We start from the raw sequence: 27,814 nt of genomic DNA on the forward strand, positions 1-27,814 counted from the left end.
ACTATAGCATTGATAATTTGAGTATTTTCTAGGACTGCCACATTTTTATTAAATTAAGCTTAATTACAAAGAGACTAATTATCTCCCACTGAGTATAAAGAACGTGCAATTTCTCCAACAGCCAAACAATAAAACATCAGAAGTTTCTTTTTGCAATTACACCGCACTGGGTGGGGTAACGGCTTTTTTTTAATTGTCTATTCATTTAAGTTACTCTGGGGGTAAAAAATGGAAAGTTTGAGCGCTGAGAGGGACTGTGGGGCTCTTGTTAGGTGAGAGGAGAAGAGGGAGGAGGAGAGGGAGGTGGGAGTGCGTGGGACTGCCGGGCAGACGGAGAAGGGGGTGGGGGAAGGGGGTGGGGTGGGATATGCAGCTTGGACATTCCCAGGGCTGGGAAATACAGCGCAGAGTGTGGAAGGCCGGGGAAGAGAGACAGACTTTTTTCTTTACGCGCTGAAATCAGTCAAAGGAAGTAATGGAGGCTGTTTAATAAGACTTTTATAAGAAGTGAAGGGAGAAAGTTTTTTGCGGAGAATGCGGAGAGGAAGCGAATCCAGGAAAGGAGTTGAGGACTATGTAGGAATTCCCGACTGAAGTCATGGTAAGTCCCCACTTTTTTAAGCAAATGGAGAGTCCAGATCTGTCCGGGAAATGCTAAAAAAAAATAGTTTTCTAGCAAAAGAAGATACACTGTTACTGTTCTAGCTTTAGTCATGTATCACAAAATATTTCCAAACATAGGGCACGTGCCATTATTTTCATTTTTTAAGTCCTGTAGGCTGTTATTATAGGGTTTTCTGTTTTTAACTTATGGTAACGTGACATTTTAAAGTTTTGCCTCCCTTAAATTTAGTTAAATTTGTCAGATTTAGGATACGTTAGCATTAAACAAACATCCAGGCATCCATATGTGCTTTGAAAACTTCAAACAGCATTACTTTTATGTATCTTTTCATCACTTCTCAGAGAGGCACGCATTGGATTTTGGCTAGAGGATAAGTCAGCAGTTTATTTAATTGCGTACAAAGTTGTCAAATCCCAATGGCAAGCAAATTTTAATGACATGATTTAACTTTGGGTGTCTTTTTTGTGGTTGACTTGTAGAGGGAATAAGGGGCTCCAAGAAAGAGAATAAACCCTCTGTTGCATCTCTGGGGATTTTGTTTACCATCTCCACCCACACATGGTGTGATCAGTGACATACAGAGGCGCAGAGACAGAGAGATGAGTTAGGCAGGCAGGCAGACACACGCACACATATAAGGAGGCAAATAAAATTAAGAAAGAAAGGAATTAACAGAAAAAAAATTTAGATCATGTTCCCCCGATTCTGTGTGCGGGGCAGGGTGGAGCAGTTTGGCAGAGAGAGGAAGTGAAAAAAGCAGAGAGAAAGGGAGAGCTGGAGAGGGAAAGAGTGGAATAAAAGAGGAGGGTAGGGTTACTTTTTATTTTAGGAGACTTGGACGGCAGCAGCGGTGGTTTCAGTGATGCCGCATTTTCCACATTGGACCTGGGAGAAAAGAGGGGGGGCGGGAGAGAGAGAGAGAGAGAGAGAGAGAGAGAAATAAAAAAGAGAGAGAAAGGGGAACAAGGGATGGCATGGACTTCAGGGCAGGAAGAACATGTGCTGTACAGTTTCATCTCCCTCGGTAGCCAATTGGGAAAGTTTAGAATGGAAAACAACAACAGATGTACACACAAACCACATAAACACAGCAAAATCACAGCAAAATCATCAGTGAAAATACTTGTTCTGTTACACCGAGCTCATTGGAGTGACTGCATCAGCTGTTTTAGTGACCAATCATTCAAACAACATTTGCCCAGTACATAAAAACACCACAAGAGGAATGAATTCAATCACACATACTCGCTCAGGGACAAACATGGCTGCTAACACATGCACATAGGTGTTAAAATGCATCAGCAAGGAGCTATGCACGCACACAAAGTCATACAGTCACACACACAAACTGAACGCCTTTGCCAAGAATATGTGACAGAGGATATTTCCATTCCCTCTGTCTGGCGTGCTCTGATTTTGAAACTCAAATGGGATGTAACAATCCTCGAGGAGTTTGGCAAGATTTAAAAAAAAAAAAAAAAAGTCTGATGAAAGTAAGCAAATGATTCTCTGTGTTTGTTTTAATCTGCTTGGAGTACCAGGCGGGTGGAGATAACAGCACTAAAACTCTCCAGACGGGGTCAGCTATGTTGTCAATCACAGGAATCTTTAACTGAGTTTCCTGTGATTGTCAAGACTCTCTGACACATACAGTGCAGGCAGAAAAAGGATGGTCACTTTTCAACGCTGAACTCTGTTGCTCGTGGGCATCGAATCAGTGTCTTTATGGGACATCCAAGCAATTTGTTTATTTTTAATTTGCATTTCAGCATGAATTCCATCCTAACCTTGTTGTAAAAATTCAGAATACATAGAAAATGTGATCTTGAAATTGAAGGATAATTCTAGTTTTTGCTTTTTTTTTTTTTTTTTTACAGTTTAACTTATTTTTGTAGTTTTGGCCATTGTTTCTATGAGTAATAAGGACAACATACTCACCAAGTTAATTGCTGAGATGTGGAAAGATGCCAACCTTATCTGATCGAGCCAGTTGACTTCCTGTCGGCTCTCCAGATACATGAATGGCGTAGAATTATTCAATATTACGGCTCTTACTGATTTTCAATTTTCAGCCACTAAACTTACCGTAGTTGTGCGCACATAGTTTTTCTGTGCAGGTAAGGATTATTGCTGACAATTCAGGCATGCTTACTTTCAGTTTTACTTCCAAATAAAGTAGTTTTGATCTCTTTGATCTTGCCTTTTGTCATCTGATTGTCATTTGAACCACTGCTGTTTCTTGCCCAAACGGACTTCAGTGTAGCAATGTGTTCCCAGATCTTAGCAAATACTTTGGTGAGTTCAACGGTAATAGAGCAGATACAGAGGAACATTAGCATTCATTTCAAGTCTTAGTTTAAGTCCAATGTTGACTCTCCTTTTAGCTCTGTTTTGGTCTCCACCAACTCCTGAGGGAAATATCTGGTTCTTAAGCTGCGAAATGCTCCACTGTGTTCACCAGCTAGTCGCTAACTTTGCCTGTTTGCTGTTTAGTGTTGGGTATATAGTGTAAAGTCAGTTTTTAGAGCTGCTGAGGCTGAAAACAATGCTGATGAGAGCCACGCAAGTGAACCAAAACAGTAAAGCTGCAGGCAGTTAGCTGAAAGATGCTACAAAGCTTTAGCTGAGGGGAGAGTTTTCAAAGTCGAGTTCATAACTGTGATCCATTGTTAACATATAAATATTGACTATAGCTGCTTTAAAGCTACTTTGTAGGTTATATTGGGAAATTTCAGACGCCAAAAAGACCAATAACACCACCAAATGTATCAAACTGCCACGATCTCTCATCTCTCATGATACACTACTTGTACTTTACGCACTATTCAAATATGAGACAATGAATGGATGAAGGGTTGTGTGAAATCTCATCTTGTGTGAAACTTGCCTCAGCAACAGACTGTGGCACTTAAATCCGTAAAAGATCTCGGCAAGCTGTTTGACCTACTGTATGTCAGGTTAGATTATACAGGAAGATTTAAGAAAGGAAATCAGTTTCAGGGGCTCTCCTCTTTCCTCATCCTCTTTTTTTCCCTTTGTCTGTCTGCCTCTTTATCCCCGTCTCCTCTCTACGCCTCCCCTCTTCTACTTTTCTGATCCCTCTTTCTCTGTTGCATTCTTTCTATTTTTTTTTTTTTTATACAAATCATGTCATCTTCTGTCAGCCCCCCTTTCTCCCAGCTCCTTTCTGCTCTATCTCCCTTCCTCTCTTTCTCTGTCCTTCGTGTACTGTAGGGGTCTACATCTGGTTTCTATCATAGTTGGTGCTGCTCTTGTTTCCCATCGATCTCTCCCACTGGTCAGCCTCCTCCTCCTCCTCCTCCTCTGTCTTTTCTCTTTTCCTCTTTCTGTCTGAACCCTCTCTCTCTATAGTTCTCTCAATGTCTCTCTGTCACTTTGTCTCCCTTTCAATCAGTTTCTCTATTCACTCATGCATCAATAAGTTAAACCAGCTTGAAGGACATTTCAAGTGTTATATACAGTACATTACAAAGCCACTTGAGTTTTCACTTTCTTGCTTTGTCCTTCTCCTATTTTTCTCTCTGCATCAAGCATCTGTTTGGATGACTATGGCTGCCTCTTCCGTTTCAGCTTGCGTACATGGGAGAAAGACAGGAAGTCTGACGCAAAAATGACAAACCCCGATTCCGTACAGTGTGTCTGTATTCAACACACAAATAGGAGGATGCACACTCATGCACGCTGCCTTCACTGACACACCAGGTGCTACATGAACACACTTTTCCACACATACACACACACTTTTGACCGTAAATAACAGTGGACAAAGTGAGTGTGACGTTTGCAAATGCCACCCATGTTGATATTTTTTGGTGCCAGAGCAGTAAGCAGATAAAAACTGATCCTGACGGTTTGTCAATCTGTAAATTAGTAAGCAAAAACAACATGATACAACCCAGAGTCTCATGGGAGCTCTGAGTCAGTTGTTATATTATTCATACAGCCTGACAAAAGAAAGAAAAACATGGTTCACTTAATACTTTTTGACCAGCACTTTCAACCACATCTCACAGTTTTCCTCAGTGGATGGAGTTTTCTCAGCTGTCACCATGCAACTGAAATATGGAATTTCAGTTTCACAATAACTTTTAACAAGTTCCCCTCCACCCAAATATCTGTTTGTCTTCTTCTTCCTTCATTTGGATGTTTAAGCTTCATTGTGCAGATTTAGTTTGGCACCAGAAGATTGTTTTCACATTCATCTGCTGCAAGTGGAACATTTCGCTCACCAAAAATCTGAGTTTAAGGCGTGTACTCAGAGGTATGATTTGTGACATCACAACTAGTTTGGGAGCCATTAGTGGTCCAGTATGCAACTTATACATATGTGGTGTGGAAACTTGAAGCCTTCAGTGCACATACACTGACAATGGACTTTTTAGTTAAGTTGGAGTCATCAAGTAAACTTTTGAAATAGAACATATTTGCATATACATAGATTCAGGATTTTTCAGGGAGGAAGAAGAGGTAATTTTAAGGATATTTAACAATGTAATTGAAGTTTTTTGTGAATAAAACTCAGATCAAACACAATTTATTATTCCAAACAGAGGATTTTTATGTCTTAATACATCAATGGAGGGTATCTTTACAAAATATATGTATATGTATACATAATTTTACCATGTATTTGGTAAATTCATTAAAAACTTTATAAAAACTGCAATGACTCTCCGTATTACCCCTAATATTTTGTTTGTACTATTTTAACTACACTTAACACATTTAGCGAATACAATTGAGTCTGAGCAGTACTTTCCCGCTGCACAATTTGTTCCAGACTGATGACATGTGTTTGAAAGACATTTACTAGGAAGGCATTGCTTAGAAACAAGTCTGTTTATTAAGTATGAATAGTCACATGCACTTCTGTGGTGGAGGCTTTAATTCTAAAATAATCCGACATGTTTCCTGTCAAGCTCCTAGCTGAGACTTGTTCCTCATCGTCTTTCTAGTTTGGTCGTCTTTGGAAATGCATGTGTGTACAGCTAGTTCTCAAAAAGAATGCAAATGATGCTGGTAGCATTTGCAAGGACATGTCTGATAAATGCAAAGCCTCGATTTCCAGATGCTTTTGTCCAAAGTGACTTACTTACAGTAAGACATGTGAGTGCATTAGCATCAAGTATCCGACTGAAGAGTAAGTGGATTACACCTTTAGTCCCTTCAAGAGGCGCCAGGTTTTTCATGAAAGTTTCCTTCTGTCTTGGACTCTGAAAAGTAACCTAATTTACAAATTTAATCAGGGCTTTGTTTCATGTGTATGCACGGTTCTGTGAACGAAAGGAAGACTAACTAATTGCATCAGATGCACTGTAAGCTAGGTTAAACAGGAGTGAAGTATAGCTGAATAAATCATCTTGACCTGTTACCCAGACTAAACATATGACATAGCTGTGTTGCTAATACATTAAATAAGCAGTATTAATTTTACAGGATTTTGTGGGTTGATAGAAAAGCAGCATCACTCTTTTCTTCTCTATTAGACAGCAGTCTGTATTGTGCTGCCAGACTGAAATTCCATTCTTTGGATATTATCAGTGGTGTATCCTGTCGAAAACTGTGTATACAGGCATGCAAACACAAAGAGAGTCAATGTTGAGTGAACATGGTGTAAAAGGCTCTGGTGGCATACAATTATTCATCACACATCCAAACCAAATATTGTTGCAGGCGAGCTAGCTTGAAACTAAGTAAGCTACATTGATTTTAGCTTGTCTGCCAGTCACAATATCAACAAAAGTGTTGGTATGAAATTGTAGCTAATGAGTTTAAAAAGTGGTTTTAGATAAGCTCTTCAAACTTCAATGGCCCATTTGTACCAACACTTAAGTAATGAAGCACTATGAGTGGTACATTGTTGTGCGGCTGCTCTCAAACACAAACCTCATATTTGATACTGAGAGGCTCTATTGAGCCAGATGAACTCAAATTTTACAGTTGTTCCCATTCAGCTTGATTCTGATGAATGTACGGAAGCTGTGCAAAGGCTGAATACAGTACAGTACATACTTCAAGTAGATACATACAAAAAAGTGTCATGCATTTGAGAAAACAGACATTAAAACGACATCAGAAAGTGTCCACTGTCAGATCAGCAATATGTTTTAGCTTTTACTTTCATTCACCATCATGTTGAATTAACTCAAGTCTTGTGGGATGCTTTAAAAAGGTTTCAGTCTAAGAGGAAGCTCCTGCTGTCTTGCCTTGCAATCCCCTGAACCCCCCGCTGTGCTTTTACTAGACTAAATATGTTCTGTCAGTGAGCCAGAAGGCAGTTTGAACCTCTTTTACAACTACACCTATTACAGCACGCTCTGTGACTGACTGTTGTTTACCATCTTCTACACACTGAGACACCTTCTCCTGTATAAAAGATGTACGGTATGTCTTTACACAGACTTTAATTTAACCGACTTGAACCCCTTTTTCAAACATTGCAAGATTTGTGTTGCATTTAAGTTAGAGGGTAATGTTGGAGACTTTTATACATGAGTAAGAAACATCTCCAAATCTATCACAGCATCAAACAATAACATATGTCTGCTTTAACTGTCTGTTTTTACTTCTTACAACTTATTTAATCTAGTCTTGGTCTTAAAATCTTGCTTGTTTTTGTAAAGAAAGAGAATATCTTCAAATGTGGTGGCTTAATTTAACTTGTTTCCAGTGTGGAGTGGTGCAATGAAGTGCACCGCTGCTTTTTTTCTGCCTTGTTTCAATGTAATGACTCCTAAAAAGGTTAATTGCTCAGAAACTTCTATGAAATGGAAGTGGCAGAATTTTTTTTACTTTTTTAAGATAAAAAAGGATGAATTAAATAATTACTCTTATGTCCTTTTAATATGAGCATTTTACAGTATGTGTGCCTGCCAAAAAAAAAAAACTTATTGGAGAATTAGTGGTTTTGTTCACTGAAACCCAGCACACTAAGATGACCTTTGAGCTTCTCTGCTTCTGGAAACCTGAGCCGTGTTCAGCAACATTTATGCAAGATTTGTCATTTGTTTTCCAAAATTCTTCTGTGACTATGGAAAAATAAATCAATAGGATTTTGAGCCCAGTGTCACTCTGCTGTTGATGCCATAAGGACTGAAGTCACAGTTGAAAACATTTGCTCTGCAGCCAAGAGAGTGGATAAGGAAACAAGACGTAACATCTCCTGTGAATGACCCTGAGCAACCTCAGCAGAACAGGTCTCCAACTAGAGTTATACTGTAGGTCGGATGTGACGTTTTTTAAGTGTTCTGTCTTGTTTATAAGTCTCAGACTTTCCTCTTTGGTTCTCAACCCTCCATTCAGAAACTGACCTCCAGTGGCCCCAGTCATTTTCCACCTTAATGCTTGTTCTCTTCAGAGCCTAAATTTCCATTTTCTCCTTCTTTCTTCCATGCTTTGGTAAAATAACAATTCTTGACATTTGTTTTAACCTTCATTTTAATTAATTTTGCCAGTACATTTCAGACTGAGTTGCGTAAGTTAGTCTCAGAAAAACTACAAATACTTTCCTGTTTTTGGTACTCATTCTATCCTTCTCTGTGGCTAACCCCAAACCCCCTCTGTACATATAAACAAACCTCAAAAATAATTTTCACATACTGTTGAACCTAGATCTTCTTCCATAAACCTCCCGCACCACCACCAACTCATTCCCTCCTGGCCTCCCTCGCTAGCCGCTCTTCTCTTTTTCCGTACACTCTGTTCTACCCATTCTGGGTTTTCTCCCATGGCTTTCTGTCCATCCCCTCGGTTGTTGTAGTTATTCTGCACAATATGCCGACTGTTGAAGAGAATCTCGACATAATTGTTGTCAGATGATATTCAGAGAGTCGGATGGAGGTGAAACAAAGAAAGTTGGGTATAAAAAAAAAAAAGAGAGATGAGGAAAGAAAGAGCAGCTACGGGGATAAAAAAAAAAAAACTGAGAAGAGAAGCAGATGGTAGGTTTGAGAGGAAGTGTGGAGGGAGGGAGCGAGAAAGAGAGAGGTTAGGAAAGAGAGAGAAAAAGTTGCAGGTTGCCATGCCAACAGGCCATGTAGAAAAATAAACACTGTATGTGTTGCGTGCTCTGCTCTGTCACCCTCCACCTCACTGGCCGGCCCAGTGTTATGATGTGTGTGTGTGTGTGTGTGTGTGTGTGTGCACGTGTATGTGTGTGTGCATGTTAATGTACATGCATCTGCACATGCATGTACGGTATGTACTTATGTGTATGTGTGTGTGTGTGTGTGTGTGTGTATTAGGGAGTAGTTTGACTCTTTTGTTTCTGGGGGTACTTACATTCACTGGGCCTCGAAGGAAATGTTTGACACTCCCCAGACCATACAACAGGAAGTTGAAAGTAGAGTATGTGTGTATATTTGTCACTGTGTGTGTGTGTATGTGTGTCAACAAAAGGCGAGACAAGCCGGCTGTTAAACACAAACACAGACATTAGAGTTGACTCACTGTCCGTTTATGGATTAACCCTTTCTTACCATCTTTGTCTCTCTCTCTTTCAGGGTTCGGAGGCAATGGAGGATTGTGTGCAGGGGGCGCTCTCGTCTCTTTATCCTCCTTTTGAGAGCACAGCGCCGCCCCTCCTCTCCCAGGTAGATCTCACAAGCACACACACCTTAATTCTAGTCTTTGCAGTAATAAACATGGGTATATAAATAATGCAGATTCAATTAAATGATAAGGGTGTTGGAGTATGTGGGGAAGGCGATGTTCTGTGCAGATAAAATGGCCTTCTCCGGATATAAACTGCTGCTAGAAGCCAACACAAACAAAATCTATCTAGCTGGTCAATTATAGTCAAACTCTATTCCACCAACCAGGATCTTGACATGACCTGTACTGCCAAACACTTCAACTCTTTTCATTTTAAGTTTGAACTTCCATTGTAGGAAAGAGCGGTCAGCTGGGTAAAAGTGATTCGATATCTTACAGGTGCAACTTTACGCTCTTTTATCTTCGGCTTAGCATCACAAAAGTCATATGTGTTGTCATGTGTAATCCTCATATTTTCCTTCAAGCATTGTTTCAGCAACAACCCGTTCTCAGTATGTTAAATAATGAGAGTTTTGTAATTGGTTTGTTCCAAGTTGCCATGTAGCTCCCATTCATAATTCTTTGCTGCTATGGAAAAATAAAACTGCCTGATGAAATAATAAGGATCAAGTGAAGCAGCCTTTGTGATTTTTACGTTTTGAATTTCTGATTACATGCTGTCTGAGTCGAGGAAATTCTCCCACTCTTGGGCAAACGAAACCCTTTCGAAATCCATTGGATACAGTCACAAATGCATGGCAGTGCAACTGAAACAAAGACTGTTCTTACTTCATGAGAAGTTGATGTTTCGAAGAAGAAAGGTTTTCACAATGAAGGCAGTGATTTGTGAAGTCTACAGCTTTTTGTTTTGTGCTAATCATCTGCGCCTTCTACATATTTTTCCAGGTCTTCTCTGTCCTGGAGTCGACCTATCAACATGACAGTCTTCGCTACCTCCTGGACTACTTCGTTCCTGCCAAGCACCTCCTGCACAAACTCCAGCAGCATGCCTGTGTGAGTTCCAGACTGCAAACACTGCAGATGAGAACACACACAAAGCTGTATAATCAGAGCACAATCATCTGTCAAATGAAAGAAGTGTAGAGTGAGAAATGTACCAGCTGTTAGCTCTTTGACTCAAATTAATGCACGAAAGTCTGTGTGGCAGTCCAAGTCAAGTCTCAAGTCAGTCAAAAAGAGATTAAAGGAAAGTTACAAGTCTTAATAAGGTTTTTCTTGTTTTTAAGTCTTTTGGGGAAAGACAGAGTCAATTGAGACATTCAAGGCAGGTGTTTAGTCATGTCAAAGTCACATAATACGTCTTCCTAAAGCTTCATTTGTTTTTAAGCCTTTTGAGGCAAGTCCAAGTCAGGCAAAACAAGCCTTAAGTCAAGCCTTCAGTTCTGGTGGGCAAGTCTTTATAAGGCTTCACATTTTTAAGCCTATTAGGGCAAGATCAAGTCAATTGATACAAGTCAAAGTGAAGTCTCAAGTCCTAAACATCAAGGCCATGTGAGGTCTTATGTCTTCACAAGGCTCAACTTGTTTCTGTTTTGGGACAAGTCCAAGCCAAGTTTCACGAGTCGTTAAAGCAATTCTGAGGTTTGATTTCAAGTCAACTGAGAGTCTTCAGTCAAGTCTCAAATTCCAAAGGACAAGTCAGAACAAGTCAGAACAAGTCAGGACAAGTCAGGACAAGTAAGAAACCTTAATGAGTCTTCACTAAGATTTCACATTTTCACAAGTGTTTTAGTGCAATTCCAAATCAAGTCTCAAGTCTTGTCAAGTCTCAAGTCAGTTGAAACAAAGTCATAATTCAAGTCTCAAGTCTTAAAGGACAAGAAAAGGTGAGGTCACAAGACTTCACTTCCATGAATGCTGACCATTAAAATGACACTATATTTGAACATTTTCCAGTGCTGCACCACATTATGAATTTAATGAGTGTCACAGTATCTGGTGTCATGAAGACCCCAGTGCAAAGAGAGAGTTCAAGGCATGCATAATTTGACACATGCGTGACCCTACGCCGGTTACTAACTACACTGTGGAGGGTCCAGTCAGCTCTAAAACACTAGCTGGAAGGAAAATTAGTGAAAGTGGCTGGTGAAATTTGAGATTTATCAGCCGCTGTGACCTGCAGAGGTAGGTGTGTCCTGCCTTGGAAGCTCTACTGAATAGACAGAGACGCGTGAAATATGGTGAAATGAAGCATAAGTAAAGGATTTCTGGTTGTTAAGCATAAGCACAAAAGCAAATGTATGGAAATAGTATCACAGGATACACTACTATGCAAACATTGTGAACTCTCTCGTACTTTGTGCTTCTCACACACAAACAAATAAGATGCAACATGTACGTAAAGCAAAGCTCGGAGGTTTATACTGAACAGCGTTCCTTTTATTTTACTTTCCGATACACACGTACGCAAAGATAAACAGCACACACTGTTTAGCACAAGCTGGCAGGCTGAGAACTGTCTCATATTTCCCTCTTCAGTTTTCCTGGACTTACACACACACATGCACATGCATTGTGAGCAAACTATGTTTTCATTGTCGCTGAGTAGAGCTGCCTGGGACGGGAGTTAGACTGTGAGTCATGACGTTAATTCCTTCCATATGTGAGTGTGTTACTGCTGTGAGAGAAAGCGAGAGTGAGTAACAGAAAAGCGGTGGGAGTGGAAGGAGAGAATGAACATGGCTTTCATTCACCGTGGTTGCATGTGCGCGTGTGTGTGTGTGTGTCCGAAAAAAGAGAAGATGCTGGAAGTCGCAGACTATAGTAGGCTGATTGAGGAATGGTTGAGAAATGGGAGGCGGTGAAGAAGGAGTAAACACTGGGGTACATTGAGGAAGAAGTAGGAGGAGGAGGAGGGAGGGGGGACTGAAGGAGACACAGAGAGTTACAGAATGTGGACTGACTCAAAACAGACAAACTTTTTAAAAGAGCAAAAGTCACACATGCTTTTTAATGCAAATATCCACCCTGACAGATATCACAATTTTGTTTCCCCTGAAACTTTACCACTTTGCAAGAGAACAGACACGCAAAGAGACAGGAGGGAGGCAATAAGGGAAGAAATTGAATAAGGGACAGAGAGAGAGAAAAGAGAAGATGGAGGAGAGGTCGAATCAGGAATATAATTCGATCACGTCTCGTGAGTCTGGAGGGTATGTAGGGGGAGGGAGCAGCCCTGTGTCAGTCGATTAGACGTGACTGGGAACAGCAGAGAGAGGTTCTGGGTGAGTTTTATACATCAGACTATGAGAGAGAGAGAGGGGATATTAGATACGACACAAGATTGATTTAGGTGGGAATAGTATTTGGATGAAGGTGTATTTTTCTATATAGATCGGTAGATTAATGGTGCATAGGCTCACACTAGGGGCCTTCTCTCCTCTACCTAAATAAATGAGTTCTACTATTCCTTGTAGGAATTTCTATATTTAGACCCATGTTGTTTAGTGTGCATGATTTAGATTGATTTTCTCAGTTTTACAGAGCTACTTTATGTGTTTTCTGCTTATAAAACAGTGAACTGCTTTAACAGTGGCTGGCTGTTGTGAAGAGCTGGTTATCTGCATGTTTCTGTGTGACTCACATTGACTCTGGGCAGCTATTTAGAGTCTTTTCACTGTGTCATGCTAGCTAAGCAGTTTTACACTTTAGAAAACACCGTGTGAGTCACATGTCGGGACATTTGTATGTGGAATTGGCTTTTGACCAGTTGAGCTCGTGAATTCTGTTGACTGGTGTGGTATCAGTTCTAGAAACTCGACTCATCCGAGTACCTCAGCCAAACACAGACATGCAGGAGGGCTCCAACTGGCTCATGCGGGTTGTGTTTTGTGAATGGTAGGGCCAGATTGTGTGTGAGCATTAAATACGATTTTTGGCAAGAGGGGACTCTGAAAGATCTGATTTCAAAAGAGCAGTGATTGCACAACACGAGGTAAAGAGAGAAGATTTGTAAGATGCATGTAAGATGTAATTTTAATGCAGATAGTCGCTAATTTTAATTATACATTTAATACACATTCTGCCTCTCCTTTTCTTCTTCTACTCCTCTGCATTTCATTTCAGTCTCAGTACCTGGGCTGCCTGTTCCTTCACTCTGGCTGGCCCCTGTGTCTGGGTGAAAAAGTGGTCGTCCAGCTCTCCACATTAGACTGGAGGCTCCTGCGCAGTAATGACTTCTACCTGCAGGTGGTGCCCTTCTCTACACGCTGCCCTCGACTGGCCCTAAAATGTCTGGCCCCTGGGGGACGCACTGTCCAGGAAATCTTGGTACCTGAGTCCCAACACCCCCTTGTGTTCACCACGGAGTGGCTACACAGTGTCAACAAAGAACGGGGCCACAAGAGGGAAGGTAAAGGAAGGATGCCCTTTACTTACGTTTAAATTTTTTGTTCTCACATCAAACACGAGAAAGCAGTAATGATTTCTACCCAAACCACCGGGATAAAACAGATATTTTTTTTAATTAATTTCTGATCTGTTTTCTTTTTTTGAAAGGTTAAAAGTCAGGACAAAGTCTATGAGGTTAATCTAATCTAGGATTATGTTTATTATCATGTTTTTAGGTGAAAATTAGTTAAACCTTTGCAGCTTTGACTGTGAAGAAGACTACAGGGAAAACAGATGTGTGCATGTCTAGTGGAGACAAATTTACAAACAAGGGATGGCACTTGGAAGGGCAACAAGAGATAGGAGTGATATATTGTGTCAGTGGGCAGTAAGAAAAACCTAGCAACAGAGCTAAAGAATGACGTAACAAAAATTTAAAACTGAAAACATTTGTTTTCCACCCAGCTTATGTTGGTGTCTTCTTATTTTAAGTAGAATGACTTGACATACAGTAAACTTGGCTTAAATAGAACACAATGTTCTAATTTACTCTTACTCCTCTCTTGTCGCTTCACAGTTGGTGGTGGTCTTGACACCTGCTTGGTCAGTACATGTGATGGTGTGGTGCGCCTTCCATGGAAGGAGGTTGTCTACCCGAAATTCATCCACGACCCCTCTGAGGAGCTGGGCCTGATGTCCAACCACGAGGGTTCCATATCCAACCGCCTACCCAGTGAGGGGGGCAGCACCCTTGGGGGCTGGGGTGGCTCATCCTCTGGAGAACTGGACTCCTGGTCCTGGGATGAGGAGGAAGATGATGATTTACCAGATGGCTTGGACTCCGAGTCTGCTGCTCCCCGGCGAAGGCGCAGTGAAGATGGGCTTGGGCGGACAGCAAGACACCCTCAGCTTGACGGGGACTATGTAGAGCTGTTGGAGCCCAGAGGTGGTCCTGACGGAGGGGTTGACCCAAGGCAGAGGTACCTGGAGATGCACGGGATCTGTAAGACCAAGACTTTGCCTCTGTGTAGGAGAGGTAAGGCCATTAAACTCCGGAAAGGAAAAGCTTGGGGTTATGGGAGAATGGAAGGATTTGGCAGCTTTCGAGCTGCCTTTGGGGCCAAAAGAGATGGGGTGACCCCCAAAGGTGACGTGTTATCGCCTAGGCCTCCAACAGGGGTCACTGAACCAGGCAGAGGAAGGCGGTCTTACTCCTCTTCTGTTCATGACTCAGATGAAGGAGATAAAATAAGTAGAGACTCCGAGGGCCTGGAAAACCACCGGCTTTATTTTGATGGCCCGTTCAAAGAGAGGAGGCCTGGCGTGGGAAGGGAGAGAGAGACTAATGGGCTCACACAGCCAAGCAGAGATGACCATAGAAGTAAAGACTCTGAGAGTGGCGATAGTTTGGTCACAAATGAAATCCTTGACATGACGAACCACAAAGTTGGGCATGTTATAGAGGGCCACTCAGATCACGGATCTCATTCAGACTCTGTTTTTGAGGATACAGAAAAACCACTGAGTGAAGACAGTGATGCCACCACCCCGACATCAGATGCACCAGAAAGACCATTCACTGGAGTTTCAGCAGGCGGAGAGATCACTAACAGTGGAACTAAAATGAAGAGTTCATCCAATGCAAAGGTGACAGAAGAAAGGGATGACGGAAAAAATGAGAACAGAGTGTGTCCCAGAGGAAAGGAAGTTAAAACCGCAGGATTCAGAGTTCCAAGGTACAGATTTACCTCTTATGGGGCACCAAGCTCTTTCATCTTATTTGTTTTGATTTTTCGCACTTACATATGAAAGTACAGATCAGTAACACTTAGGTGTAAACCTCAGTGCACAAGATACAGGTTGTCCCAACTTACACACATATAGGCCTGAAGCCAATGATACAAAAGACACATCTTAAACAAATCCTAAACATTATGTCTGAACAATGTAATTATTAACTTTCTTTTGTACCTTATTAAAACCTTCCTGTGCTTTGTCTTAAGGAGGAAGAGGAAGGGAAGGGGGGCCAAAGGGAGGGCTAGGTCTGGTGGCCGTGCACACCAGAGGGTCTCGAAACTGCAGGGTAAAACTCCTCAACCAAGTCCCACCACTGGCTCTACCTCAACACAACTTCCAATCACAGAAGAGAACCAATCAGAGCCAAAAGAACAGGCCCACGAACCCGATGGAGAGCGCACATCAACTAATGAGGGGACAGAAAACACAAAGAAAAGCAGTGCAGGTGTGAAGAAAACTGAAATTTAATGCATGAACATTAGGTTCTAAAATACCACTAGAATATTTTCTATAACCTTTGTATCTCTTGACAGAGACAAAAGCTGAATCTTTGCCTGTCTGTAATGGTCAATCAGGCACATCCTTATTTAACCACTCGAATGAGGAAGCAGGGACAGCAGAGACGTGTCCTGACCAACTAAATGGCGTAACACCCAAAGAGCCTCCTCTGCTGAGGGAACTGGACACTGAGCTTCTCCAATCAGGGAAGCTAAAGTTGACAGGCAAGTATTGTACAGGCCTAACGTATTTTTGTCATACTAGTCAGCCTCAAAACTCTCCAGCACATGGAGAGCCTTTGCAGTTAGTCTTGTAGATGTGTGACTTTGTTGTTCTCTTTGTTGCTGTTGTCCTGTACACCTACGTACATAAGTGGGCTAATGTGGGCTTTAACCCTTACGCCTGGGACACACTGGATGCCTGAACCTCAGCAGTTCGTGTGCGTCACTGAACTGCTGCGTCTCTCACGCTTGCAGTGTCCACACAGGAAGCGTGTCTGCTGCGGCGCTTCTGCCACTGGCAGCCCTATCTTTCTATCGTGTTCCCTGTCTATTTCTGCTGAGAACCGCGCGCGTCACGCGAAGAAAAAAGGTGAGACCTCGAATCTCTAGATGACGCGACACAGCAGCCCGTGTGAGACGGCTGTGTGGCTGCTCTAACCTGTTAACATGGGCGCCGAAATGAAAAGCAAGAGGTTCTGCAGTGCACAGGCGCTGCTCACGCATCCATTGTTTCCCAGGCGTTAGCACCCAATCAAAAATCGCACCCATTTTTTCTTCTTCATCGTCTTGGTCATAACTCAGTCAAATCTGAACACATATACATGGTACACATACTGTTAGATTCAGTGTGACTTACATTCTCCAGAGATATCAATATATCTGATGTCCATTGTGGATAAATGTCCATAAATCTTCTTAGAAATGAGGGAAAAAGATGCTCCTTTTGTAGCTCCAAAGCTTTAAAAATTGCTATCCCAAATCAAAGTGGATGATACCATTATAAAACACAAATAATCCAGTGTAATGTCTAATCAGTGTCAGCATGCAGCAACTTTATCTTGGCCTTATCTCTCAATGCTTAATGCTTACCGACCCCAGGTACAGTGGACAGGTTGGGACGTGCTCTGGTTGTAACAGAGACAGATGGATCAGAAGAAGGTTTCTGTGAGGAGGAGATGGCCCGGGTCCTGGCCAGCTATTACAGGATCACTCGGTAAGGCTGCATTTGCTTCCAGTCAGAAAATTAATTCAGAGATACATTTCAGTGGTTTTAATAGCTTTGGTCATCGCTTTAGGATAATATTTCATTGCACACCTCCCCCTTTAATAACATAAAATCCCTGTTGTCTTTGATTCACCATCTGCTCATGCACTCCTTTCAGCTGCACGTCTACTTCGACTTGAGTCATTTTTTTTTTCTCATTACACTGCTGTTTTAGAAACTTGTTTAGTCAAACGTGCTGCATTATTGTATTTGACTTGACTTGCTTTTTGCTGACTTTGCCAAATATAGCAAAAGGTGGGGCTACACAAACAGAAAATGTGCCAAAAAGCTGAGAAAACCATAACAAACTCAGTCAAAGTCACCTTAAGAAACATATCTAAGATTTCCAGTTTACCTCACACTCACAGCAAGTTAAAACAAAACTTCCACAACAGGTTTGGGAAGAAATTATATGAAGACACACTACTGTAACCATCCTTTAAAAAGTACTATAAATGGTTTTAAACTAAATATATAATTTTGGAAGAGTAGGCATACACAGTTATTTTTCATATCACAGAAGTCTCATTTCAGAGTACAACTCTTCTAACTTCTGTTTGCCCCTGTTTTAACCCTACATCCACTTCTCTCCTCATCAGGCCTGCAGCCAAAGAAAAAGGTCTCACGGTGTTAATGGACAGCAGACGCTCTCCACCCTCCGCTCTCTGCCTCTCTGCACTTAAATTGTTCCAGGTGAGACAGAAAAATAAAGCGTTGTTTAGCCAAATGTGCTAAATGTTTGCTTGTGTGATTTAATTTGCCTGCAGATGTGATCAAGTAGCTCAAGCACATGTGTTTTTATGTGTGCGTTTTTTTGTGTGTGTTCCAGGTGCTGGTTCCTGGCAGTCTTGGATCTGTTCTGGTTTTGGTGGAGGAGCAACAGGAGCCCCCTTCTCATAATCTGGAAGGAGCAGAGGTGAGCTCATAAATTATGTTTACAATTTATGGACCAACAAAAACACATACAACATTTTCATTCAGTTATTCCTTTTAGTTCAATTAGTTTTATGTCTTTTATTTGCAAATGTAAATGTTAAAACACAGGTAGAAAACCTACTTGGAACACAAACCAATTGTGGGGGGAAACATTAGCAAAATGAAAGTCCCTGAAACTCCTTTTTCCTATTATCATAACAACAGGGATGACTGCTCTCATATATAAAATGCAAAATGAGGAAATACAAGAGGAAATAACATTTTATAAACCATTCTTTGTTTCTGTTCCTTGCTGAAATTTGATGAATGTCAGATGCTCTTAGCTGTAGTGCATATTTGCACGGTGCTTGAATATAAATAAGTCTGATTTCCATGCATTTGGCTGATCTTGAGTTTGCAAATACCTCTCAATTTTTCTGGTAATTCAGCTCATTGCTTTGCATTGATTAGCAAGTTCTTTCTTTCACACGCGCATGAGAAAATTCTTCTTGCCATGTGGTTTGTATTTCGACCTGGCAGTGTTAAAACCATCCATGTTAAAGGGAAGTCCCGCCCAAAAGATGTTAACACTGTTAGAAAAAAAAACAGCTGTTGGCTCTGCATCTTGCATTCTTGGGATCATTTTGTAGTTTAGTAGTACAGTAACTGTTTGTATTCCTGTTGATTAGTTAAGTAATGTAGGTGATCTGAGTTTAATGGAGGAGGACATGCTTTAGCTTTTTTTGACCTAAAAAAAATATGTCAAGGAGCAAAAATTCATATTTGTAGCTGTCATTGCGAAATATTATTAACTTTTTAAAGTCTACAGTATCTACAGTCTACAATATGCTCATGGTTACAGCATTATACTCTTCATATCTTATGTTTATGCCTTATTTTTTTTAAATCTCTCATCATTTTGACATAGCCCCTAACTCTGTCATATTGTGTCCTTAATCCTGTCCTGTCTTGTCCAGGTCCACATGGTGCGAGGAACAGTGGTCCTTCAGCAGTATGTAGACAAGCAACAGCTGCCCAAAGAGATGGATGGAGACTTCACCCACTGTCATTCAGACTGGCTGGCTTTTAGACTGGTGAGAAACTCATGTATTTTTTTTGGAAAATAAACATTTTTTCCATTCTTTTCCTCTTTCTTTTATTCCAACTAAATTTTCTATTCAGCGGTAGAGTTACAGAACTGAGGTTGCCAGATTTCCTGACCTGAGCGTGAATTAGATTGGTCTTGAGGAAATTGAGCAGGAAATGATCACTTCAGGCATTTAAGATCAAGTGATATCTACGCTTTTTGCAGAATTATTCAGGTTCATGTCACTTGTATGAATTACATTCTCTCACAGAGGAGTTAACAGTTTGGTTATTGCATATACACACCGGTCTCAAGAGTAGATACCAATATGTCACAGCGGGAGAATTGATTCCAGTATTAATTTCAGTGTGAAAATCCATCATCTGTTTTATTTCTCAGCTGTAGCACTAGTAGTTCTTGTACTGACTTACATCGACAAAAGTTTATTCTAAATGTTAATTACAGGCTGAGGTTAAGGAGGAAATTTCACATGTCTCTCAGTATGATGACTGATTTCTTGTTTTGGTAATTAAATCTAATAGTGTAATGAGTGCAGAGTAAACACAACAAAGATAACACCACAGCAAAGTACAGCAACTCCTGTTCATGGTGCCTAACAGGTAGATCAGCAGTAAGTTCTTGATTTGTTTCTTATTGAGGGTTTAGTTGTTCCTCGGTGTAAACAGTAAACCACAAAAAGGAAAGAAGGAGAGTTTGGAGAGAAGGCGAAGTTTACAGAGAAGGGAGGAGAGATAAGAAGATGCTGGCCGGAATAAGTGGTCGTCCAGCGGTGGTCTGTGATTTCAGAAACTCATGATGAACTGGGTGTGGAGGATAAATCAAGGAAAGATGGTCCAAGAACAAGGACTCTTAATGGCTTTTTCCCCTGACAGTTTATATTACTTTATCCAAACAGATCAAAACATTTTCCTGTCCTCGGACTTTTCTCTGACCTCTCTCATGGATGTTGGAAAAACATATAAGAAAGAAAGGATTTCATGCAATTTTCTTTAGTTACTATGAATTAATTTGATGAAAGACGAGCCTGAAATCACTGATTCCTCTCCAACTCCCTCCCCCACCTCCCCATTTATTTCTCTCCAGAGCCTCGAGAGTCTGACAGAGCGTTGTGAGAGTGCTCTCTCACTCCTAGGAGACACACTGCAGTCAATGGACACTGAGCCAATGCCAGACAACATCAAGGTGAAGATATGAATTTTAACCTCTTTATATCAGTGCATCAGTGATGAGTGAGTGTATCAGTCATGAGTGTATCAGATGGAAGCCAAAGTTCAGTTTGGTAATTTATGTATGCTGGCTTTAAAATGTCTCCAGAGAAACATTAATAAGCATGTTGTTCTTCCTCAGGCTGTTCCTCTGAGCATTGATAGACACAGACAGCTCATGGCGAGCGTCCTGGCCGACCAACGCTTAACTGAGCTGCAGCAAAGGGGTGGGGCCTGGCTGGCAGGGTTAACCAATAGCACGACTGGACTGGCACAGAAGTCGCCGGACTGCAGGTAGCGCAGGCCTCATTTTTATGCTGTTCTAGAACGTTTGGGGTTCCTGTGATCCCTTTTATTGTCATATTTCATTCTTTTGTCTTCTGATAATCAACATCATAAATTCCCACATAGCACCAAACATAGGAATGCATCATCACCGCTAACTTCACACAGAATTAGCTTCCTTCATGTAGCATAATACTGACAATTACCACCAATGAATGTTTAAACAGTACATGGAAGGTATTGGTCAGTATTATTATTATTAAAATACCCACACCATTGTATTAAAGGGGAATTTCATTCTTTTTTTACACATTAAACTCTGTTTACAGGTCTTGGGGAGTACTGTTGCATATGTGAAAAAAATGTATAAAGCCTCTCGTGAGCCACGCAAAGCCTGATAAATTGCCTCAAGTGATGTCACATAAGTCAGCGTCGGTTATGGTTGAAGACTACAAGTTTGAGAATGAAACAAAATCTGGGGTTGTAGAGTCAGAAAGAAGTGAGACCTCCGTAGCCCTCTCCTCATCTCTGCTTAAGGCTAGCAGCTCGAGGCCACGTTAGCCGATACTAGCATAACACACCCGAATCTGTACACTTGTGCGAATCATGTCGAGTTGCGTTGTTGGTAATGTAGGCGCCAGGTTTTGACAAGGAAGAAGAATGTTTGGAATAAAAAACAATATATTGATTTTAAACTGTATATTGTGAGTCCAACATTGTTATTAGAGTGCAATGCTAAATTGATGGAATACTCTTAGATAATACACTGTATTGTTATGTATGATATATTAATTAATATTATCCTAGAGGCTTTTTTAGAACTATCTCACTCGCTATGTTGAGTCGCACTGTGCATTTGCATATATTTGGATAATAATAGGCTTCCTCTTGTTGTGATGCTAATGAGACTGCTCACTGCAGAAATCTGAATCAGTCAGGGCCATTGAAGTTGGACTATTTTAAAGAACTCATGATATACACAACAATTTTAATTGGGCAAATACTCACATGCAGAAACCACTTTACACAAGCAGCTTGGTCCCAAGGGAAAGAAGGGATCTGCATGCCCTCAGCCTTCCCATGTGTTGTATAATGTATGATTGTGGGATTATTTTGTCAAGATGAGTTAGTTACAGGTTAAAAATACTCCACATCCTAAAAAAGTTGTTTTCAGCCCAAAAAATGAAAACCAGCTGGAGGAGAAAGGGAACGTAACATCAAATGGAGGACAGAGCAATGCAGCTTGTTTGTTTGTGCCCAACTACAGCATAGATCTAAAGATTGTTGTATTTGTGGCTGTTCCTCTTATCCAGTAATGAGTTTTGGCTCAGGCTATATGAGAAAGAGGCCAAATACAAGTATAGGCTGATGTGTTTCCTTTTTTACTAGACAGATGGTCTGCGAGGCTTTTTGTTTTTCATAATTACATCTTTTCTACAAGCCAAAATGGGTGATTTTTGGCTGAGAATTTTAAAAAATAACAGAAAAAAGCAGCTTCTCACTCCTGCTCTTCTGTCATTACCTGTTCAACGGTTAATTGACTTTTGTCTCCTCAGGGCTGCTCTCACTGCGACCTCTAAACTCTACGACAGTGTGGACGACGCCCTCCACCGGCTCGTCCGGGTGTCCAATCAGAGAGGTCGCGACCTGGAGGCACTTGGACGACTAGCTAGGCTTGTGGACAAACTGGAAAAGGTGAGTAAGGAAGGAAGAAGACGGGTGTGATTTAATTCCGATTTCACACAGCTTGAATTTCTCCGTTCTCCTGCCTTTCCTGAGTCTTGCGCGCAAACTTATGAACTAGCTGCTGATGCATGATAGATAAAAGGTTAAGTAATTGCTTTTTTTTCAACTCAGATATTGTCGAATTTCAGAGGAAATTTGTTGAGCAAAGACAAACCTACTGATCATGACACTCTGTTTATCCAGCTGTAAGACCACAGACAGCCTTAGGGATGTTAATTGACTGGCTGTTTTTAGGCAACACGTCGGTGTCCAGCATTGCACTGTCTAAAAGGAGTTTTGACTGCTCTGACTCACCCTTCTCTGTTCCCAGCAGGCGCCAGATGGAAACGCCCTGATTTGCTGTTATTTAGTGCTGCCTCTGTGAATTATGTGTTTTCTGCAAAATATGTTTCATTTTAGAGTCATAATGACTCTACTCCCTCAACTTGTCCACATAGTGCAACAAGCATCCGTCGCAGTACAGTATGCAGTCAAATACGGACTTGTGTCCTCCTCTCACCCCGCGTTCTCTCTCCTTGTTTTTATTTCCCAGTGCGATAAGGAGATTGAGCAAGTCCAGTCACAGCTGGATGACTACAAGGAACCCCCTCTCTCTCTCAGCAGACTCTCACTCAAACAACAGAAGTTCAAGACGTTCAGAGAAACGGCTAATGTGAGTGCTCGGTTTTTAATGCGTGGCTTTTTTTTTACACATATTGAATTGTTTCTATACATGAAAAATGCTGCTTTGCTGTAATTTTTTAATATTGTTTGTGTTATTTTCATGTTAAAACACACAATTTCAATGCACTCACTATCATGGTGGATTCTTAAAATTAAAGCGTGTGTGGAAATTGAACATTCCTTACTTTGGCGCCATCCAGTGTTAGTATCAAGAATGATTTTCAACGGAAATGACTACTTTTTCTATTAACAAAAACTTAGGGTTAAAATCTGGAGATTTTGTAATCACATACTGCACAATTCCTACACATAGCGTCTTTAAAGTCAAAGTATGTAGCTTTCAAAATTCTTCCTGTCACAAATGAAAAGTAGAATTTAAAGTAATTGAATGTACCACTGCTCAGTTCAGTACATTCAGGGCTTTTGCTTATACATCCTTATTTGGTCTGGTATGACCAGTAGCTTACGGTAGCTAATGTTAGCTAATTTTAGATAGATATTGGTGAATTACTGCTTCAATTCACAGACTTGTTTACTCTTCTGCCACTGTTACACTACATTTATATATTTACCATTATCCAATAATTCTCACTCATAACCCCAGTGGAGGCTGGCCACGCCAATTCATACCATACCGCATTGATTTGCGTTTCCATTACCAGTTTTACTGCGTCAAGTCACGCCTAAGATGGACCATCAAAGCGCACCCAACCTGCTTCTAAGCATGTTGCGGTGACGTCTCACCGACCGCAGCCGACCCGTGACAACCCCCCTTCCCCCACGTCTTCTCCTCCTCAAACAAGTGTGTGTTGCGAGTCTGCACTAATGTCTGTGCTGGAGACCAAAGAGAAAGCTGTTTTAAAAAGTCTCTGTGTCTAACTGAATCTCTGTGGTTTGAAGTTTAGTTTCTCTCCTGTGTTTCTGTTTGTACTTTCAGATATCTGCTTTATTGAACCGTTTCCTGATCGCTTTCATCTGTATCGAAGCCATGTTAAGTTACTGCTGATAAAAACATTTCCTGCCGCTGCTGCTTCATATTAAAAGCTTTCCGCTGACAAACTTAACGGAAGGCTTTTATTGCAAAGAATTTATAGGAAATGAATGTTTATGCACCGCGTTACAGCCGTGACCGACCACCAGTCACAGCCATGATGTATACAGCCTGCTGCTTTTGACTCAATATAAGTGCGTCATCAGTTAAAGACACACCTTCAAGTGGGTAGCCCTGTTATAATAGAGATGCAAATCCCTGCCGCGCTGGGCTGATGCGCCAAGTCAAACCGAGTCAAGCCAAGCCAGCACATGTGTATGGAAAAGGCCTAAATGTCTTCCACTAAAACAATATGTCTCTTGTCATCTCAACTCAAAGATTATGAATCATATTAGCCCTGCAAGAGCCTTTAGTACACATGTCACTCTGAATTACTCACTGAAAGACTTGAGGAGTCAATAACTAAACCTTAAAATGTAAACAGATGTATTTTAAACCCACTTTGCTGTCCAGTGGGATATTCCTTTTATTGTTGTGGATACAGGCTAATGTGCTGTTTTCCCAGCAGAACAGTTATGTTTATTCCATTCATGACTTCCCAAGTATATCTTGTCAAGCCTGTACAGTTCATACGTCAGGGTTTTTCTGGGCAAAGACATCACGGTGGATCTTCCTGAATTTTTTAGGAGCTGCACAGCGAGACTCTGTCAGTGCTCAGCGATTTGGAGGGTTGGTGCGAGCTGGACTGGACAGGCCTGAACGATGTCCAGATCCGACTTCCTCCGGTCAGGGAGAAGCTGAGGGACATGTCTCACTGTCTGTCTGACTGCTGGACCACCCTGGACAACACACAGAGGCTGCTGTCCACACTGACTGAGGTACTGCAGCACAGGAAGGCATCTGTTAAGTGTGCAGGAAGTTATGAACACACATGAGTAGTTTAAAATGTTCCTAAGGGCAAATAACAGTCATTTTTTCTTTCCCATCTCCTGTGCAGGCCACCCAGTGGTGCGATGCAGTGTCCTCCACCTCCTCCTCCCCCTCTTCCTCTTCTTCCACCTGCCCCCTTGCCTCCCTCCCTCCCATTCCCCCGTCCCGTTTCCAGGATGCACGGTCGTTAGCAATGGAGCTGGGCGGCGGGGCGCTCCTGGATCTCTGGACCCAGACGGTAGAGCGCTACCAGCGGACCGTAGCACAAGTGAAACCCAGGTTCCTCCAGACGGAACGGGCCCAGAATCAAGGCCAGGGGAAGCCCAAGACGCCGTCTGCCAGCAGCCTGTGGGACCTGATGGGCCCAGAGGGAGAGGGAGACTGGGGGCTGGGAGCTGGAGGAGGAGAAGGGGGTCTGCAGTCTTGGGGATCCTTGGCATCACTGTTCAGACCGCAGACCTGCTCCACACTGAAGATAGGAGAGGACAAAGGGAATAAGAAAGAAGGAGCAGGGGGAGGAGCAGGAGGAGCCGGAGGAGGGAAGTTCCTGCAGAACCTTCTGAATCCAGCAAAGAAGAGCGTGAGTTGGTGCATCGCATTGCTATGGAATATATCATGTCTGTGTTACTTGCCATATTGTCTGTTCTATTTTATTTTACAGCATTGTAAAAAGAGGGATGTTTGACCTTTACCAAAAGAAATGACTTTTTAATACATTTGCAGCAGGGTTTGACTCATGTACAGTACCACTGCTTTCAGACTGTAGCTGCCAATTGACACAGTGGTTTTAAATTTGACCAATTGAATTAGAAAAAGAAGACAGAAGTCAGTGGAAAATCTTATGAAAGAGTGTTTAAAATTAACATGGGGCTATTAAAGAAATTGTCTCAGGGGGGTTGCAGAGGAGTATTCAGTCTTTATTTGGCTACCGGCTCATAGGTCAGCTTGTCCTTTTGATAGGATGTCTGGTACCATCTCAGACTTTTCCATCAGCAATATTTTCCATTTGCAACCTACTATCAAATGTCAGAGTGTCCTTGAATGCATCAACTTGGAGAGTTTTTTCAAAACACTCCTCGCTAACATCTGCATTATCCTGAAATAACCACATAACTATAGTTAGAAACAAAGGTACCGAAATGTGTAGTATTACAGCTCATTCTTTACCTTGGAAACAGAGGTTGACAAAACACTCAAAGTCTACTTACTCACTTGTTCTGGAGTCTGGTCGTCATCAGCAGAAGAAGAGGAAAGTCCTGAAAATGCTCGGAATAATGGAAACTTTGAAAATCTACAGTTCCCCGACAGCCAAGCTAACTCCATCTGCTGACAAACACCATGTAATATGATCAAAAGGTCAGGAACAAGTGAGTAAGTGGAGTTGAGACTGTTTTGTCAACTATCTCAAACAGGTTTCTGGAGGTTGATTTTCATAATGTACTGAAATAAAAGGAAACCGCAGACTGCCTGGAAGAACTTAATACAAGAAATAGTGAAGTTAATGGTCTAAAACCACTATTATGAACTTTAATATCTTTTTTGGCAACTGCCCTTGTCTGGTGTAAAAGAGTTGACTTTTTAATATTCCAGTTTTGGTCTGTTTGTCTTATAAATTTAATTCCAAAATTATATCACGGCTAGAGGCAACATATTGCTAACGTCATACTTATAACCATCTCCCTCACTTCACAGTCCCCAGATGCGCCGCTCCCTCCCAAGCCGCCCAGGAAGCGACACCCAAGTTTCGACCTCCAGGCTCTCCTGGCCCCCCGCAGAGGCACGGCCAGCCCCAAACCTGCGGAGTCCCCAGTGAGCGGGGTGAGCCGTAACTCCCCCATGTCCTGGCTGGGGCGACGAGCGATAGCTGACCCGGTCATCACTACCAGCATGGCTGCAGCCATCCCTGGATGGGGCACTGGAGGGAGCACTGGAGGGAGCACTGGAGGAGGAGGAGGAGGAGGAGTGTTGATCCGAGGGGTTGAGGTCAGCAGCAAGGAGGTGGTGGACCACACGGGGTCACCACGGCAACACGTGCTGCTGGGCAGGACTGAGAGGGAAACAGGGCAAGACAGGGCGGGATCCACTGCTCAGAGGTGTGTGTTTGTGTCATTTTTTCCTTCCTTTAGCTTATTTTCTCCCTTCTTTACTTTTGTTGAAATGTCTGCGTGGGAGCTTGTGTGTGTGTGAGAAAATGAGCGAGAGAAGGTCTGAGTTGGCTGAGAGTTCCAAAACAAGACCAACATTATAAATTACATTAGTAGCAGGCCGGGCTGAGATGAAAGGGAGACGTGATTCATCCTTCTTGGGATAATTTAAGTACAACTGAAGTCTGTTTCAGAGCTATTTTATCAGTCAACATCCAATCTCAGATAATTTTATCATCACTAACTGTTTGATCTCTCTACATTGCTTACCGCTATCTTACTTGCTTATCTTTACTTCCTCTTCCCTCCCGCTTCTGCTCTTACACCCACATTTGTTCCTCTTTTGCAAATGTTCTCATCGGTTCTCTTGCTCCTCTTGACGTGTCCTGCCCCCCCTCTCTGCCCTGCAGTAAGCTGTACCTGCTCTGGTGTAGGATGCTGAGTTCTGAAAGGCAGTACGTGACTGTCCTGAAGGGGGTGGAGGAGACCTACCTCCCCTTACTGGAGCTCTCAGACACCCCGGCCTCCATCAGAGGGAAGGCTGACACCCTCTTCCCCATCTGGGCCAGCCTGAGCACCTTTCACTCGCAGTACCTCTTACCTGCCATGGAGGGGGCTCTTTTGCAAAGTTTGTTGCAGCAGGACTGTTTCAGTAAATATGTAAGTTCAGGAGGAACTACGCTTTATTCTTGTTAGAGTTAAAGTAAAAATGCACAAAACTGTGAAATGGAAATAGAG

General features: G+C 41.9%; 1 protein-coding gene across 2 annotated transcripts in view; it reads left to right on the forward strand.

The window, feature by feature from the left end:
- The first annotated feature begins 379 nt into the window (after window positions 1-379).
- The window catches only part of arhgef40 (Rho guanine nucleotide exchange factor (GEF) 40), a 43,343-nt gene continuing 15,908 nt past the window's right edge, over window positions 380-27,814 (forward strand). The window contains exons 1-19 of one of the 2 annotated variants that reach the window (XM_067579108.1): window positions 380-601; window positions 9,148-9,237; window positions 10,085-10,192; window positions 13,265-13,550; window positions 14,106-15,264; window positions 15,532-15,770; window positions 15,859-16,047; window positions 16,924-17,038; window positions 17,689-17,782; window positions 17,919-18,005; window positions 18,982-19,098; window positions 20,196-20,294; window positions 20,460-20,611; window positions 22,159-22,297; window positions 22,881-23,000; window positions 24,689-24,880; window positions 25,000-25,512; window positions 26,625-27,025; window positions 27,487-27,736. In XM_067579108.1, coding sequence (XP_067435209.1) covers window positions 599-601; window positions 9,148-9,237; window positions 10,085-10,192; window positions 13,265-13,550; window positions 14,106-15,264; window positions 15,532-15,770; window positions 15,859-16,047; window positions 16,924-17,038; window positions 17,689-17,782; window positions 17,919-18,005; window positions 18,982-19,098; window positions 20,196-20,294; window positions 20,460-20,611; window positions 22,159-22,297; window positions 22,881-23,000; window positions 24,689-24,880; window positions 25,000-25,512; window positions 26,625-27,025; window positions 27,487-27,736 — 4,353 coding nt within the window. In that variant the 5' untranslated portion in view covers window positions 380-598. The remainder of the gene's footprint in view (window positions 602-9,147; window positions 9,238-10,084; window positions 10,193-13,264; window positions 13,551-14,105; window positions 15,265-15,531; window positions 15,771-15,858; window positions 16,048-16,923; window positions 17,039-17,688; window positions 17,783-17,918; window positions 18,006-18,981; window positions 19,099-20,195; window positions 20,295-20,459; window positions 20,612-22,158; window positions 22,298-22,880; window positions 23,001-24,688; window positions 24,881-24,999; window positions 25,513-26,624; window positions 27,026-27,486; window positions 27,737-27,814) is intronic. The other variant, XM_067579109.1, reaches the window with a different exon arrangement.

Source organism: Thunnus thynnus, chromosome 22 (assembly GCF_963924715.1).
Source record: "Thunnus thynnus chromosome 22, fThuThy2.1, whole genome shotgun sequence".
In the NCBI taxonomy this organism is placed as follows: domain Eukaryota; kingdom Metazoa; phylum Chordata; class Actinopteri; order Scombriformes; family Scombridae; genus Thunnus; species Thunnus thynnus.